At 51.4% G+C, this 16,056-nt stretch overlaps 1 protein-coding gene across 5 annotated transcripts in view; it reads right to left on the reverse strand.

Moving 5' to 3' along the window:
• cadps2 (Ca++-dependent secretion activator 2) overlaps window positions 1-16,056 on the reverse strand; it is a 219,114-nt gene that overhangs the window by 119,902 nt on the left and 83,156 nt on the right. For all 5 annotated transcript variants that reach the window (XM_030097248.1, XM_030097247.1, XM_030097245.1 and 2 more), the window contains 3 exons: window positions 13,342-13,463; window positions 10,354-10,465; window positions 8,565-8,704 (listed from right to left, as the gene is read on the reverse strand). In XM_030097248.1, coding sequence (XP_029953108.1) covers window positions 8,565-8,704; window positions 10,354-10,465; window positions 13,342-13,463 — 374 coding nt within the window. The remainder of the gene's footprint in view (window positions 1-8,564; window positions 8,705-10,353; window positions 10,466-13,341; window positions 13,464-16,056) is intronic.

Raw genomic sequence — 16,056 nt, forward strand, 5'->3', positions numbered from 1 at the left:
TCTTTAATCTTCTGAAATTAGTCAGTAAAAATGTTTGACCTTTGACAATAAAACTATTATTAAATATTATTATTAAATAATTGCTTCTTTCCATCCTTTCACTGTGAGGCCTTTCAGACGTGCAGCGATGAAAAAGAAAAACTGCCAGTTCATCTTGTTTGGCCATTTTTTAGCATCTTCAGACACATTAGCGTGAAATGGAAGCTGCGTTGAGAGGAAAATCAAGACAAGTTATCACTAATTGATCAAGACGCGACTCCGTGGTGTCAGGGAGGTTTTCAGCTGCTGGTGGATCCAGGTGGAACACAGACAGAAGGATGAAGCAGTTGCACACATTTGTAATTAAATCGGCTTGTTTGTGAAGCCGAGCCGCCTTTCAGACGCCGCCGTGTTTTTGTGTGCTTTGAAGGCGTCTTGCCATTTCCAGGCGGCAGTCGAAGTTAATGTGAACATTTCACGTCACAGAAAACGCCGGCGTGACGCCTTTGAGAGCCTTCGAGGATCCGTCCTGACGGCGTCTCGCCTCTGTCCAGCTCTGTGTCCCCGGATCACAATAAACCCTCACGTCGGCTACAGGAGCCAGAGGACGGCGCCGGGGGCTGGACGAGGCCGCCACGCCACTCTGAGCCCTCAGCAGACACATTGAGTCAGAGGTCAGAGGTCAAGGTCACAGCCAGGACCCCCATTCTAATCAAACCCTGCTCCACACAGTCAGTAAAGGGACGAAGGCCAGCACTCTGGAGAAGAAACTCCAGATAAAGAGAAGATTCAATGTTTCCACATTCTGACCATCAAACTTTCAAAACTCATTTTATTTTCTATTTCTCTCCTATTTTCCTCACTTTTTTTTTTTTTTTTAATCTCCACATTTCCATCCAAATTTCTGTCTCTGGATTCAAAATATCTGCTTCAAGTTTATAGCTGCAACTTTATTTTCATTTTCTCTTCATCCTCAAAATCTTTAATTCTCTAATTTTAAATATTTCCCGTCCTGTTTTTCTTCTTTTCATATCAACGACCAGAAGAGATTTTCTGCAGCCACAAACTGACAGGTTGAAAAGAAGCTTTGAAAAACAATTCCAATGTGTTTCAGTAAAACTGTATTTTCGCATCCAGTTAGTTTCAAGCAGCCGTTTGGATTACGATTGCTGCTTTACCGTGGCATATTTCATCTTTTTCTGAAATTATACTTCTTGTCAATCTCTGATTCATTTCATCCATGATTTATTAACTGGACAGTTTTTATAGTGACATCTATAATTTTCTCCTCTTGGGAAGAACTGTGTAACTTCTGTGTATTTATTCACACGAGGGAAGCTTTTCTTTCTTCTTATTAGAAACTTAAAAACAATCAGAATTTAAAAAGTGGGCTTATTTCAGGCGTTGGCACTTCGACCTCCACTTCAGGATCTGTTCTCCTGCTTCACACACTTCTTAAAATATGTTCACAGCTACAAAGTGAGAAAGTTCTGCAGTAAAATGTGACTTTTTATTCTGGTGATGACAAAAACAGAGAAACTAATATTTTGAAATTAAAAAACGGCTCATCCTGCGAGTTCATTTTTTAAGTAATTCACTGTTTTTGTTGGCCGCTACCAACAGCAGGATTCACAGAAGCTGAGAGGAAAACGCTGCATGAGGAAGTGTGAGCGTCCGCCTGCTGCTCAGGAGACCGGATGAAGACATTAATAACACATTAATGCTCACTGGTTCATCTGAAGTGTTCAGAATCAACACAGAAAAACACTGAGGATGAGAAGACAGAGCAGCTGAAACAGAGAAACACTGACCCCCAGTGGTCAAAGCTCAGTACTGCACCACAGCGCCAACCTGCTGAACAGAGAGGGGCAACTAAACCACCGCAGGAGGACTAACCTGTTTAACTAAACCACCGCAGGAGGACTAACCTGTTTAACTGAACCAGAGCAGGAGGACTAGCCTGTTTAACTAAACCAGAGCAGGAGGACTAACCTGTTTAACTGAACCTCAGAAAGAGGAGTCAGTCTAATCAGTTGAACAGACAGAGGTAACTCAGCCTGTCAGTCAGTTACTGCAGGAACAGACTCTGGAACTAAAGTGGAACTAACCAGGAACTAACCAGGAACTAACCAGGAACTAACCTGGTCCAGAGCAGGTTTTTCCCTCCAAACCTGAAGCTTCTCTCTGACTCCGCCCACTTTCAGCCACACAGAGCTTCATTTCCTCATTCATTCATTCATTCATTCATTCTTCTGGAGGGTTTAGTGGAGCAGGTTTCTGCCATCGCTCATTAAAAGCAGTCGCTTCATGAATCAGTCAGCATCACTGCTGCGAGGAGAGACGGCTCAGGGGCTGAGACCGGTTCTGCTGAGAACAGCATTACTGAGCACATGACACACTGAACTCTACAGAACACTGAGGACGTTCTGCTGGAATAAAGAAACGGAGCTCACAGTTCAGTCTGGTTCCATGGTTCCATCAGTTCTTGTTGTAGACTCTCACCGAGTTCTGCTTCATCACTGAGAAATGTTCTCCCAGCGTTCCCTCCTGGATCAGTGTTTCTGTCTGAATTCTTCACACTTCTGTAGAATATCTGTCTGCTGCTCCATGCTGAAGCTTTCTGATTGGACACGTGCTGTAAGCCCCGCCCCTTTGTGTGACCTCACCTTGATGACCATCAGAAAAACCAGAGCTGAATTCCAGAGTCCAGAACCTGCTCCGTAGAACCGCTGATCCAGACTGAGAGTCTGAGTGAGTCTGTTAATCCAGCTCCACAGTACAGGATCTGTTAATCCAGCTCCACAGTACAGGATCTGTTAATCCAGCTCCACAGTACAGGATCTGTTAATCCGGCTCCACAGTACAGGATCTGTTAATCCAGCTCCACAGTACAGGATCTGTTAATCCAGCTCCACAGTACAGGATCTGTTAATCCAGCTCCACAGTACAGGATCTGTTAATCCAGCTCCACAGTACAGGATCTGTTAATCCAGCTCCACAGTACAGGATCTGTTAATCCACCTTGCTGGATTAACAGAACATGAAACAAAACACACACAAAAAAAGATCAGAAAACATGAGAGAAAATACAAGACAAGAGTGAACCTGGAATGTCCGAACACAACAAAACAAAATATAGACAAACACAAACAAGCAATGATGGGGACAGACGGGGACAGACGGGGACAGACGGGGACAGACAGGGGACAGACAGGGGACAGACGGGGACAGACGGGGACAGACGGGGACAGACAGGGGACAGACGGGGACAGACGGGGACAGACGGGGACAGACGGGGACAGACGGGGGGTGGGGGTGTTACTATGGGAGTGAATTGAAAACAACACCAGCCATTAGAAAAGCATCGTCATACAACAGAGACACTGAACACAGAGAAAGACTCCAGACGTCCAGAGCTGGACATCCTGAGGGACCAGCGGCTCAGGACAGCCTGTTCAGCATCAGGACCAGCTGGGGGACAACGTCCTGCTCCACAGCTGCAGGTTTGAACCGGAACTCCACCGCCATCTACTGGTCCAAACACAGCACTACAACAGAAGCCTTTTCCAAATCCATTCAGAACCGCTTCAGTCAGACAGCCCGGCCAGAGCAGACCCAAAACCAAACCCGGGGCGCTGCAGTGAAACAAAACGCGCTGAACATGAAAACCGGCAGGACGGATCAGGCTCAGGGTCCAGGAGGAGGACCTGGTCTTCAGAGTGGAGACATCCAGATGGGTTGGAATGTGGAGTGGACGTTTCAGTCTGAAGCTCAGAGGCAGCGGACTGGTCCCCACCGGCTCTGCTGGGGGGGGACGGTACCAGCGGGCCCAGACGGTACCGAGCAGACCGGGACCGGCGGTCCCAGACGGTACGAGTTCTCTTAGCAGTACGGGTCGGTTCTGAGCAGTACGGGTCGGTTCTGAGCAGTACGGGTCGGGTACAGGTGCAGACCATGGAGCAGGATTCTCTGTAGTGCGGCAGGGACACGAGTGGGAGGGACTTGCTGGACTGACTGAATGTCTCACTGTCAGGATGTCTCGTGTCTCCCCTGTCCTCAGCCCTCATGTTGTCCTCATCTACTGAGTCGGTTACCAGAGACAGCCTGTCCCTCAAGTCCCTGCCGAAGACAGAGTGGGTCCAGGCAGGAGGGACAGGGTCTGGAGGAGGGACGCCCTCATCTGGGTAAGACCGCCACGGGACAGCAGCACAGACGTCTTCAGAACACTCACCAGCTTCTCCTCTGCCGGGGACACCAGAGTGCTGCACAGCAGCGACGTTCATCTCGTCTGAAAACATCTGGCTGAATGGGATGAAAGGAACCTTCTTCCTCACAGCGGCGAGCTGAGGATCGGTGGACCGAATTAATCTGATTCAATCTGCACTTGTTATCAACACATTCCTCAAACTGCCGGACCTGTAGAATCTGAGCAGCTGTGCAGAAGACAGTCACTGAGACTGTTCCTGAGCTGCAGCCGCAGTTTATTTCTTCATTCAGCAGGTGGCGCTGTTCCTCTGCAGATACAAGGCCAACCCAGAACCAAAACCAGCTTTCAGCTACCGTTTCTCCAAACACTGAAGTGAAGGGACAGAAGGACTCTGGAAACCAGAACCCAGAAACGAGCTGGCAGCTGTTCTCCAGCGCAGTGAGGACCAGCCGCCGACCAGCTGCTGACCAGCCGCCAACCAGCTGCTGACCAGCTGCCGACCAGCTGTTAACCAGCTGCCGACCAGCTGTTAACCAGCCGCTGACCAGCTTCTAACCAGCCGCCGACCAGCTGCTGACCAGCTGCCGACCAGCTGTTAACCAGCCGCTGACCAGCTTCTAACCAGCCGCCGACCAGCTGCTGACCAGCTGCCGACCAGCTGCTGACCAGCTGCCGACCAGCTGCTGACCAGCTGCCGACCAGCTGCTGACCAGCTGCTGACCAGCTGCCGACCAGCTGCTGACCAGCTGCCGACCAGCTGCTGACCAGCTGCTGACCAGCCGCCGACCAGCTGCTGACCAGCTGCCGACCAGCTGCTGACCAGCTGCTAACCAGCCGCCGACCAGCTGCCGACCAGCTGCTGACCAGCTGCTAAACAGCCGCCGACCAGCTGCTGACCAGCTGCCGACCAGCTGCCGACCAGCTGCAGACCAGCTGCTAACCAGCCGCCGACCAGCTGCTAACCAGCTGTTAACCAGCTGCTGACCAGCTGCAGACCAGCTGCTAACCAGCCGCCGACCAGCTGCCGACCAGCTGCTGACCAGCTGCTGACCAGCTGCTAACAAGCCGCCGACCAGCTGCTAACCAGCTGTTAACCAGCTGCTGACCAGCTGCTAACCAGCTGCAGACCAGCTGCCAACCAGCTGTTAACCAGCTGCTGACCAGCTGCTAACCAGCCGCCGACCAGCTGCTAACCAGCCGCCGACCAGCTGCTAACCAGCTGTTAACCAGCTGCTGACCAGCTGCTGACCAGCTGCAGACCAGCTGCTAACCAGCCGCCGACCAGCTGCCGACCAGCTGCTGACCAGCTGCTGACCAGCCGCCGACCAGCTGCTGACCAGCTGCCGACCAGCTGCTGACCAGCTGCTAACCAGCCGCCGACCAGCTGCCGACCAGCTGCTGACCAGCTGCTAAACAGCCGCCGACCAGCTGCTGACCAGCTGCCGACCAGCTGCCGACCAGCTGCAGACCAGCTGCTAACCAGCCGCCGACCAGCTGCTAACCAGCTGTTAACCAGCTGCTGACCAGCTGCAGACCAGCTGCTAACCAGCCGCCGACCAGCTGCCGACCAGCTGCTGACCAGCTGCTGACCAGCTGCTAACAAGCCGCCGACCAGCTGCTAACCAGCTGTTAACCAGCTGCTGACCAGCTGCTAACCAGCTGCAGACCAGCTGCCAACCAGCTGTTAACCAGCTGCTGACCAGCTGCTAACCAGCCGCCGACCAGCTGCTAACCAGCCGCCGACCAGCTGCTAACCAGCTGTTAACCAGCTGCTGACCAGCTGCTGACCAGCTGCAGACCAGCTGCTAACCAGCCGCCGACCAGCTGCCGACCAGCTGCTAACCAGCTGCTAACCAGCTGCCGACCAGCTGCAGACCAGCGTTCATCGCTTCGGCCTTCAGGACCACACTCACACTCCAGCTGGATTCTTCAACTATAAGGAGTAGAAGGTCTGGAACACGCCGGTCTGCAGCCAGGATGACATCCATTCATGGAATGTGAATGTGGGGATGTGGACGTCTCTCAGGTGGCGGCTGGTTCAGGAGCTCTGCATGGTTCCAGCTGGCGGACTGTTCAGGTACAGGTCAGGAGAGCCAGGAGAGACGTTTTCCCATTTCAGGACTTCGGGTCCAGAGCACATCAGGTAGTCCAGCCTCAGCTGGGGGGGCGTGGCTGAATGTGTGAGATCATGGAGTAACCTGTAGAGTCCGGGTTCCTGCTCCAGGTTCCTGCTCCGAGTGCCTGCTCCGGGTTCCTGTTCTGGGTTCCTGCTCCGGGATCCCTCTGCGGGTTCCTGCTCCGGGTTCCCTCTCCGGGTTCCCTCTCCGAGTTCCTGCTCTGGGTTCCTGCTCCGGGTTCCTGCTCTGGGTTCCCTCTCCCAATTCCCTCTCCGTGTTCCCTCTCTGGGTTCCTGTTGTGGGCGCCTGCTCCGGGTTCCCTCTCTGGGTTCCTGCTCTGGGTTCCCTCTCCGGGTTCCGTCTCCGGGTGACCTCTCCGGGTTCCCTCTCCGGGTTCCCTCTCCGGGTTCCTGCTCCGGGTTCCTGCTCCGGGTTCCCTCTCCGGGTTCCCTCTCTGGGATCCCTCTCCGGGTTCCCTCTCCGGGTTCCCTCTCCGGGTTCCTGCTCCGGGTTCCCTCTCCGGGTTCCCTCTCCGGGTTCCTGCTCCGGGTTCCCTCTCCGGGTTCCCTCTGCGGGTTCCTGCTCCGGGTTCCCTCTCCGGGTTCCCTCTCTGGGTTCCTGCTCTGGGTTCCCTCTCCGGGTTCCGTCTCCGGGTGACCTCTCCGGGTTCCCTCTCCGGGTTCCCTCTCCGGGTTCCTGCTCTGGGTTCCCTCTCCCAATTCCCTCTCCGTGTTCCCTCTCTGGGTTCCTGTTGTGGGCGCCTGCTCCGGGTTCCCTCTCTGGGTTCCTGCTCTGGGTTCCCTCTCCGGGTTCCCTCTCCGGGTTCCCTCTCCGGGTTCCTGCCCTCCACCAGGAGGCCGAGCTGCTGTTAGTTCCTCCAGGCTGCTCCAGTGCTCCAGCTCAGCGTCGGTCCAGGACCCGTCCAGACGGTCCCGGTAGAACATGTCCGGTCCAAACCGTGCGTTGTCTCCAGCACAGTGTCCGAGCAGCCGTCCTGCAGAAGAGTCCAACGCCGCATAGAGAGTCCCACCGCTCCCGCTGTTCTGATCCCGAGGGTCTTCAGAATCATACCAACACACAACGAGCTCCAATCACACAACAAATGAAGGAACAATAAGAAACCCACAAAAACACAGCACAGCAACAAACTCAGCATTCCTCACACAAGGCTTTTACTTCCTGTTCCTGCCGCCCCACTTCCTGGACAGATTTTGACTTTTAATGGAGGAAAATTCTGAACGGGGTGAATCTGTCAACAGTCAAGCACACGTCTGCCGAAGGCCAACACGCCTTCCACCGCAGGAGTTTATGATTAAAAAGCGTAACATGGTGCCATAAGCATTTCAAACAAGCTCCTGCTCAGACGCCCTGATTTAAATCTCTACAGATCCTGGGTCACTGTGACCAACTGTGAATGTAGAAGTCTGGAGACAGGAAATACTATGATTACATTCTTTTAATAAAACACTCAGTCTGGAAATAAATGTTTGTTATTATCACTTATAATGAGTTAGCGCCTTGCATGGCAGCTGCCTCCACTGGTGAGTGAATGAGTGTGTGAATGGGTGAATGTGGCTGACGGACTACAGTGCTCCCGGGTGTGTCGTCCATTCAGCGCTGATCAGACAGCTGACAGGAAGTGGCCCAGACTGCACTGGACGCAGCGGTCTGCGGTTCAGTCTGGAGGAGTGTCCAGCTGAACTCAGCTCTGTGCCGGTTCTCCACAGCTCCGGGCCCGGACCCGGACCCGGACCCGGACCCGGACCCAGACAGCCGTCAGCCTGAGTGAGGGTCAGGGTGGTCGGAGTCACATGAGGTTCACGACTCAATGTCTCTCTCACGGAAACAAACAAACGAAGCGATGAATCAGGAGAGGCTGCAGCAGAAATGTCCTTCATCATGAGAAGTTCTTCCACTGTTTGACTGCGGTTCAGACAGGTGTGGTGTGGCTGGACAGCATTTCTACGAGCCAGAACGATAAATCCACGAGAACATCTGTGCATGGTACCAGAACGACACACCCTCTCCAGGGCTGCCAGATTTGACCCACTGTTTCCAGTCAGAACAACAAAAAGCCTGCCGCCTCAGAGAAGACCAGCTCAAACCTCAACCTCGCAACAAACTCCTGTTAAAACTGGAAAACTGTGATGTGAGTAACAGAGAGGAACAAAGGGAACACGATCCAGCAACACTGACAGAAACAGTGGACTCCGGCTCTGGAGTGGCTCCCCCTGCAGGCAGCAGCTGGAACGGCCACTCACCCGCTGTGCTTCATGTTGGCGGGCTTGTCCATGCGGACGGCCAGTCTGATCCTCAGCTCCGTGTCCTGGCTGCTCTTGGGGACGAGCATGCGGTGGACCTCGGCCTGCTTGGGTCCGTTGGTGGTTGGGTTCAGGATCACCTGAAACGATCAGTTGGAAGTTATTCTTTCAGATCTGGCAGACAGTCCACTGCTAACTACCGTATTGGCCCGACTATAAGACAATATTTTTTTCCAGAAACTGTATTCTCCAAAATGGAGTCGTACTACACTTGTAATCGAGGACTAGATTGTTGTTACACATCCGCGCCGCTAGATGGAGCCAAAGTGCCGGTGACCAGGAAGCAAATGAAGTCTGTGGTCACAGTGATGTGATGAAAGCTGGAGGAACGTGACCATCTGGAAGGAAGGAGCTGGAGCGCTGGACCAGCGAGCAAACAGAGGAGACGTTTTGATGCCGACTTTAAACTGATGGTTCAACACAGCAGAGTCAACAAACTACTGCCAAGCCGCCAGGATACAGGTCCTGCTCAAAAAATTAGCATATTGTGATAAAGTTTGGTATTTTCTGTAATGTACTGATAAACATAAGACTTTCATGTATGTTAGATTCATTACGCACAACCGAAGTAGTTCAAGGATTTTATTGTTTTAATATTTTAATATTGTTTAATATTCACCCCCTGGCTTGAGGGCGTCCATGATGTCCTTCTGGACAGCAGTCCGGTCGGCAGTCTGACCCAGGATGTGGTTTTGAGTCATGAACCAGGCTGGGAGTTTTTAAAGGCCTCAGGAATCTTTTGCAGGTGTTTAGAGTGAACTCCTTGATTAGGTTAATAGCTCGTTTAGAGAACCTTTTCATAATATGCTAACTTTCTGAGATAGGGATTGTTGGTTTTTCTTTACTTTTTGGCCAAAATCATCAACATTAAAACAATAAAAGGCTTGAACTACTTCAGTTGTGTGTAATGAAGCTAACATGTATGAAAGTCTAATGTTTATCAGTACATTACAGAAAAAAACAGTACCTTGTCACAATTTGCCAATTTTTTGAGCAGGACCTGTATATTAGACTGAATTATGAATGTTCATGAGGCTGAATAGAACTTGAATGTGATGGTTATGAAGTTATTTACTCATTAATGCAGTTATTGAACCTTTGAGGCTCTTATTTGTTGCTTCTTCACTGAGTCACGGCCTCAGATTTTGAGAAAGAGAATATAGTTTTTATTTAATACTGCAGTAATATTTCTGGATCTTAAATCACACGAAGTGTTGTCTCTGTTGAGTTTTCCCTAGAATAATTTTACAATAAAAAGTTGTTTTCTGAGTAACCTTATTGTCTTCAACATATTTTTATTTTCACAAAATGATATTTGAAAAATAGCTATCGCCTTATAATCAGAGTGGTCCTATATTCGGGCCGATCCAGTAGCTCCGTGTGAACACCAGCCGCTGCTCCAGGCCTGAAACGTCTCACTCCTGTCAGGTTCCTGCAGTCTGAACCGAGGGCCGTCCATTGCAGAACTATCCCAGTCTGTGTGCATGGAGCCCGTCTGAACAGTTTTAATCCACTTTCATGAAAATGCTCTCGTTTCCTGACGTCGGACTGGAGCTGGAGCCACAGCTGACCAAACAGGACTGGGAGTCTGCAGAGAATCAAGGCCAAAAGCTTCCGGAGAAAATTCCTGCTCCTGCCTTCAATTCAGTATACAGTCTGTGAAAATCCATCAACAAGAAGCGGCGTTGGCTGAAGAGTCCCTCCAGGTCTTTGTGTTGGCGGTACTCACCCGACCCAGCTCCTTGTCCTCCAGAGCCAGGACCCCGGTGCTCTCAGTGAACAGCTTGACTTTGACCGAAGGCAGAGGGTGAGTGGTGGTGAAGTCCCCCTGAGTCCCCCACCTGAAAGACACCAACACCTCCAGCAGTGAGGCATGTGGAGGTCACGGCGGAGAGCCACACCTAGAGGCCGAACAGTGGAACTACAAGCAGTAAGGAGTCCAAGTTTGATACATGCTGATATTTTTGTACTTAAACAAATTGTAAATGTGTCGTTATATGTTCTGCACTCCTGCAGCCACTTTGGGGCATGAGCTTGTTCCATTTCCTGCTTCCTGTTTCAGACGGGCGGTGCCGGGTGGTCTGCAGAGGCAGGGAGCCGGTGCCGGGTGAGGATCACTCTCCTGATGAGCTCTGGACCTCAGACCTCAGACCTGGCCCGGTGTGGGACTACAACCACCTTTCACCCCGGTCAGTGTACGACAGGTGATTCAACACTCGGTCATTTGAACTTTCCTGATTCCGTCTGCATCCCAGCTCTGGTGGTCCACCGCCCTGGACCAGGTACCCCGCTCCACAAGGATTCTCTTCGGTCTGCAGACTCAACTCACTTTCTAAGTCTTTCTAAGACTTCTAAGACTGATGCTTTTGTTACTTAATCTTGTTGTGCTTGTTTTGTGTGTGTGTGTGTGTGTTTTTTTTTCCTTATATTCTTACATATCTGTGTTTTACCATCTATTTTATTTATTTTTTTTTTTTTATTTATTTATTTTTTTTTAAACCAATGTTATGCTGAAAACTGTATTATATGCCAAAAACAGACACATTTGTAATATAATGGAGTCTGATGGTTCCATATGTCTTACTTTGTGCATGATGCGGTGGTGGCAGTGGCTGGGAGGTTGGTTGATTCACGACAGCTGTGTGTGTGTGTGTGTGTGTATGTGTGTGTGCGTGGTTATTGTTGTGTTTTGTATTTTTGGTTTTGTTTAGTTCTCTTGTCAATTCATTGTATTATGACTATTATGGTTGGCCCTTTTTTATGCCATGTTCCTTATGTTAATTGTCATTTCATTCAGAGGAACCCCTTGAAAACGAGATGATGCATCTCAAGGGGTTACTCCTCTATAAATAAATGTTGAATAATACTTCAGATCATGTCATTGAATCTTGGTTAAACTTGCTCACTTTGTGTCCACCTGCTCCTGCTCCGACCCACATGGACTACGTTTCATTGGTGAGATAATTCAGAACCTTTTATGGACACTGATGATAAATGAGGAGCCTGATGGGAAATCCCACAGCACACAGCTGGAGGTCCTTAACACCGCTGCACAACTGGATTACGACCACACTGTGACTGACTGTTGGCCAAAGTTTGGAAAGCTGAGCGGGCGCATGTCGAGAACTCACTCCTCATCGTTGCCATTCCAGATTTTCTTTTTTTTTTCTTTTTTTTGTATTAGTAATTCCCACTTGCACTAACAGCCACATGGCGCCCGCCTGGAGCCCGCATGGTGCCCGCATGGTGCCCGCCTGGTGCCCGCATGGTGCCCACACAGCGCCCGCCTGGAGCCCGCCTGGAGCCCACCTGGAGCCCGCATGGTGCCCGCCTGGTGCCCGCATGGTGCCCACACAGCGCCCGCCTGGAGCCCGCCTGGAGCCCACCTGGAGCCCGCCTGGAGCCCGCATGGTGCCCACACAGCGCCCGCCTGGAGCCTGCCTGGAGCCCACCTGGAGCCCGCCTGGAGCCCGCATGGTGCCCACACAGCGCCCGCCTGGAGCCCGCCTGGCTGGTGGAATTGGCGAGCGTCCGGCATGTCCGAGCGTCCTTCACCCATCACCGTCTCCCCGCTCAAAAATGATCTGAATTCATTGAGCTTAAATGCTGCAAAGTACACCCCCCAAAAGTATCCCTCCCTCTCTCCCTCCCTCCCTCCCTCCTTTCTTTGCTTCCTCTCCCCCTCCTCCCCCGTCCTGCTCCTCTCAGAAGACCCTCCTCTCCTCCTCTGCTGGGGTCAAAGGTCAGAGGAGCAGTGGGTGGTTTAGACACTGTGATGCTTGTTCAAAATAAATGGCCGCTTCGTCTCAGGTAAACCAGATGTTACCTTGTCGCTACATGTTCAATGCAGAAAGTACCTTGTTGCTCCGTCAGCTTCCATGCTGGTCTGTTTACCGGTGCCGTGCACGCGCTGAAGGCGGCCTGGCTCCGCCCCCCCCCCCCCCCCCCACTGCTGCTTCGCTGTGACTGGAGCAGAGATGTCGTCACGCTGAATCCTCAGGCAGCGCTTTGCGGGGCCAGATATCCAAAACACGCACACACGCATCACACAATGTGTGATTATTTTTTCACAGAAATGTAGCATGGACTACATGACATGATGTCAAAAGCATTTTTCTTGTTGTGGTTAAATTAAAATTGCGGATAGCGCCTTTAACATGTCTGATGAATGCATCTCATGTCAGCGGGTCAAACGTGAGTTAAGTTCAACGTTAAGTTCAACTTACTTGGACCTGTCAAAGCATCGGTTTCCTCATGTAACGTGAACAATTTAATTTGTAGGAATAATTGTTTTTCACTGGCACTGCTTCAGTAGCATCACTTCAGAGTTCAAGCAGTCATAACTGGTATTTTATAGTCCAGCTCACTGATGATGGAGAGCTAACTTCACTCCGGTTTACTGCCGTGACTGGAGTTGTCCAAACACAGTTACTGTCAGCTTTAAAAACTTTAAATTAATTATTGACCTTACTTGGGGATTTTGAGGGTTTTTTTTGTTTGTTTTTTTTAAGTAAAGGGAAATTATTACAATTTACAGAGTAGAACCAACATTCGAAACTATGATTAGAATCCTGAGTTTCCCCAAGACAAACAAACATTACATTTAAATGACCACAAGGGTCTGGATCACTGAGTGAATCTCTTCCTGAGGACCTCAGAGTCTGGATCACTGAGTGAACCTCTTCTTAAAGACCTGGGAGGTCTTTGAGGGACTCACTGTGGTCTGGAGGCCTCGGCCTGGTCCGTCTGCAGCTTCTCGCCCCCCTCCACCTCCATGGTGCAGTAGACGATGCGGTTGGGAGCCACCGACTTCAGGCCCTGGACCTCCACGATGACGATCTGAGGACAGGTCACACGTCTCAGCTGCCGGTCCACAGCGGCTCAGAGCTGCCGGTCCACAGCGGCTCAGAGCTGCCGGTCCACAGCGGCTCAGAGCTGCCGGTCCACAGCGGCTCAGAGCTGCCGGTCCACAGCGGCTCAGAGCTGCCGGTCCACAGCGGCTCAGCTGCCGGTCCACAGCGGCTCAGCTGCCGGTCCACAGCGGCTCAGCTGCCGGTCCACAGCGGCTCAGAGCTGCCGGTCCACAGCGGCTCAGCTGCCGGTCCACAGCGGCTCAGCTGCCGGTCCACAGCGGCTCAGAGCTGCCGGTCCACAGCGGCTCAGCTGCCGGTCCACAGCGGCTCAGCTGCCGGTCCACAGCGGCTCAGCTGCCGGTCCACAGCGGCTCAGAGCTGCCGGTCCACAGCGGCTCAGCTGCCGGTCCACAGCGGCTCGGTGCTACTGAGGCTCAAGCCGCTGGTCACAGAATGTTTCATTTCACTGCTACGCCAACGACACTCAATTATACATAAAGATGAACTCCACACTCCCCTCAACTCTGCCGTCAGCACTTTGTGTTTGCCTGGAGGAGATAAGGGAATGGATGTCTGAAAATTTTCTTCAGCTGAACAGCTATAAAACAGAAGCCATCCTGGTTGGTACCACTCATCAAACTCAGTCCCTCACCCTCAGCAGTCTTCCCATTTTTGGTCATAACATTTCCCTGTCATCCTCTGTTAAAGGATAACTTCGGTTTAAACAGTTTTCATGTTGTTTATAGAAAGATGTAGAACAATCTACTCACTCAGAAGGGTTTTCTGACCCGAAAAGGGGTCCGGGAGAAAGTTAGATCCATAGTGGAGCTGCAGACCTCCATATACTGCTAGCCAATGGGGCATGTGTGGCGCCGACTCCCAGAACGGCTTTAATCGTCCAAAAACTCATTAGTTTCACCAATATTTCCTCCTGGTCCCTCAGCCTCTCCTCCACCACAGCCCGAAGTCGCAAAATACATGCTGAGGTTTTACAGATCTCTGAAGTGAACACGGTGATCAGGAAGTAAACTGAAGTACATTCACCAAGAGACACAGTAGGGGGCGCTGTGCACCAAAGCTGTTGGTCGCCACCCGCTACAAAGAAGAAGAAGATGTTTTCAGTTCAGAGATCTTCTTCTTCTTCTTCTTTGTAGCAGGTTGCGACCAACAACTTTGGTGCACAGCGCCCCCTACTGTGTCTCTTGGTGAATGTACTTCAGTTTACATTCTAATCGCCGTATTCACTTCAGAGATCTTTTTGACCCTCAGCTCACTTTTGAAACCCACATTCGCCACCTCTGTAAAATCTCTTTCTTTCACCTCAAAAACATTTCCAAACTCCGCCCCTCCCTCTCCCAGCCAGACGCTGAGAGGCTGGTCCATGCCTTCATCTCCTCCAGGCTGGATTACTGCCATGCCCTCCTCGTCGGGATCCCTGCCAAGAGTCTGCAAAAGCTGCAGCACATTCAGAACTGTGCTGCCGGATCCTGACCAGGAGGCGCAAATTCGATCACATCACACCCAAACTGAAACCCTCCACTGGCTGCCAATTCAATACAGAATCCACTACAAAGTCTGCCGCCTCGCTCACCAGAGCCTCCATGGAACTGCCCTGCCTATCTCCGTGAACTACTGACCCTCCACACCGCCACACCAAGCCTCCGCTCCTCCTCCTCCTCCTCCTACTGCCTCCATCACCCCCGGACTAAACTCTCCACCCTGGGAGGCGGGGCCTTCCAGGCAGCGGCCCCCCGGCTGTGGAACGCTCTCCCCGAGACCCTGAGGGCTCCGCGAACTGTGGAAAGAAGGGCCTCAAGACATTTTTATTTAACAAGGCCTACTAGATCCACTGTGTTTCTATTATAGTGACTTTGAAGTTTTAAAATGTTTTTCTTGTTTTGTTTTGTATTTTTGTCTTTGACAATTGTTTTTAATCTCGCTCTGTAGCACTTTGAGATTTCTCGTGAAATGTAAAGCGCATGACAAATAAAATGTATTAAGGTTCACAGGGTCACAAGACGGACGCCAGGCTTCATCAGTCTGAGGTTCGTCTCGTGCGCTCTGCTTCCCCTGCTTCCTCCAGACCTCGGCAGTGAGGGGTCAACACTAACTGAAAAGAAAGCTGCATCTCAGCCGTGCTGTCAGGCTGCCTGCACTCCCTCTCCACTTTCACTGGTTCTGTTTTCACAGTGCTCCATATTCTACAAACACCAGCTTTAAATTATTGGGAAGAAATCTCCATCTGAAACCCGCTGGAACCAAAACCCGCTGGAACCAAAACCCGCTGGAACCTGTTCAAACCTGCTAGAACCTGCTGGAGCTCCAGCTGGAACCAGCTAAAAGCTGCTGGAACCATCTCAAACCTGCTGGAACCAGCCGGGACCAGCCAGAGGTCCAGGGTCTTGCTGGCCATGTTGCAGCCCCGGATCCCACTGCTGGCCCTTGTGGAGCGCTGTGGCTGACCGTGGGAGTTCCAGCCTGTACTGAGTGTGACTGGATCGTTTTTTAAAGGTTTGTGACAGTTCAAGGTGTTCTGTAAAAAAACTAGATAAATAAAACGAGTTGGCTGACTTTCCCCC

Source organism: Salarias fasciatus, chromosome 7 (genome assembly GCF_902148845.1).
Source record: "Salarias fasciatus chromosome 7, fSalaFa1.1, whole genome shotgun sequence".
NCBI classification, from domain to species: Eukaryota; Metazoa; Chordata; class Actinopteri; order Blenniiformes; family Blenniidae; genus Salarias; species Salarias fasciatus.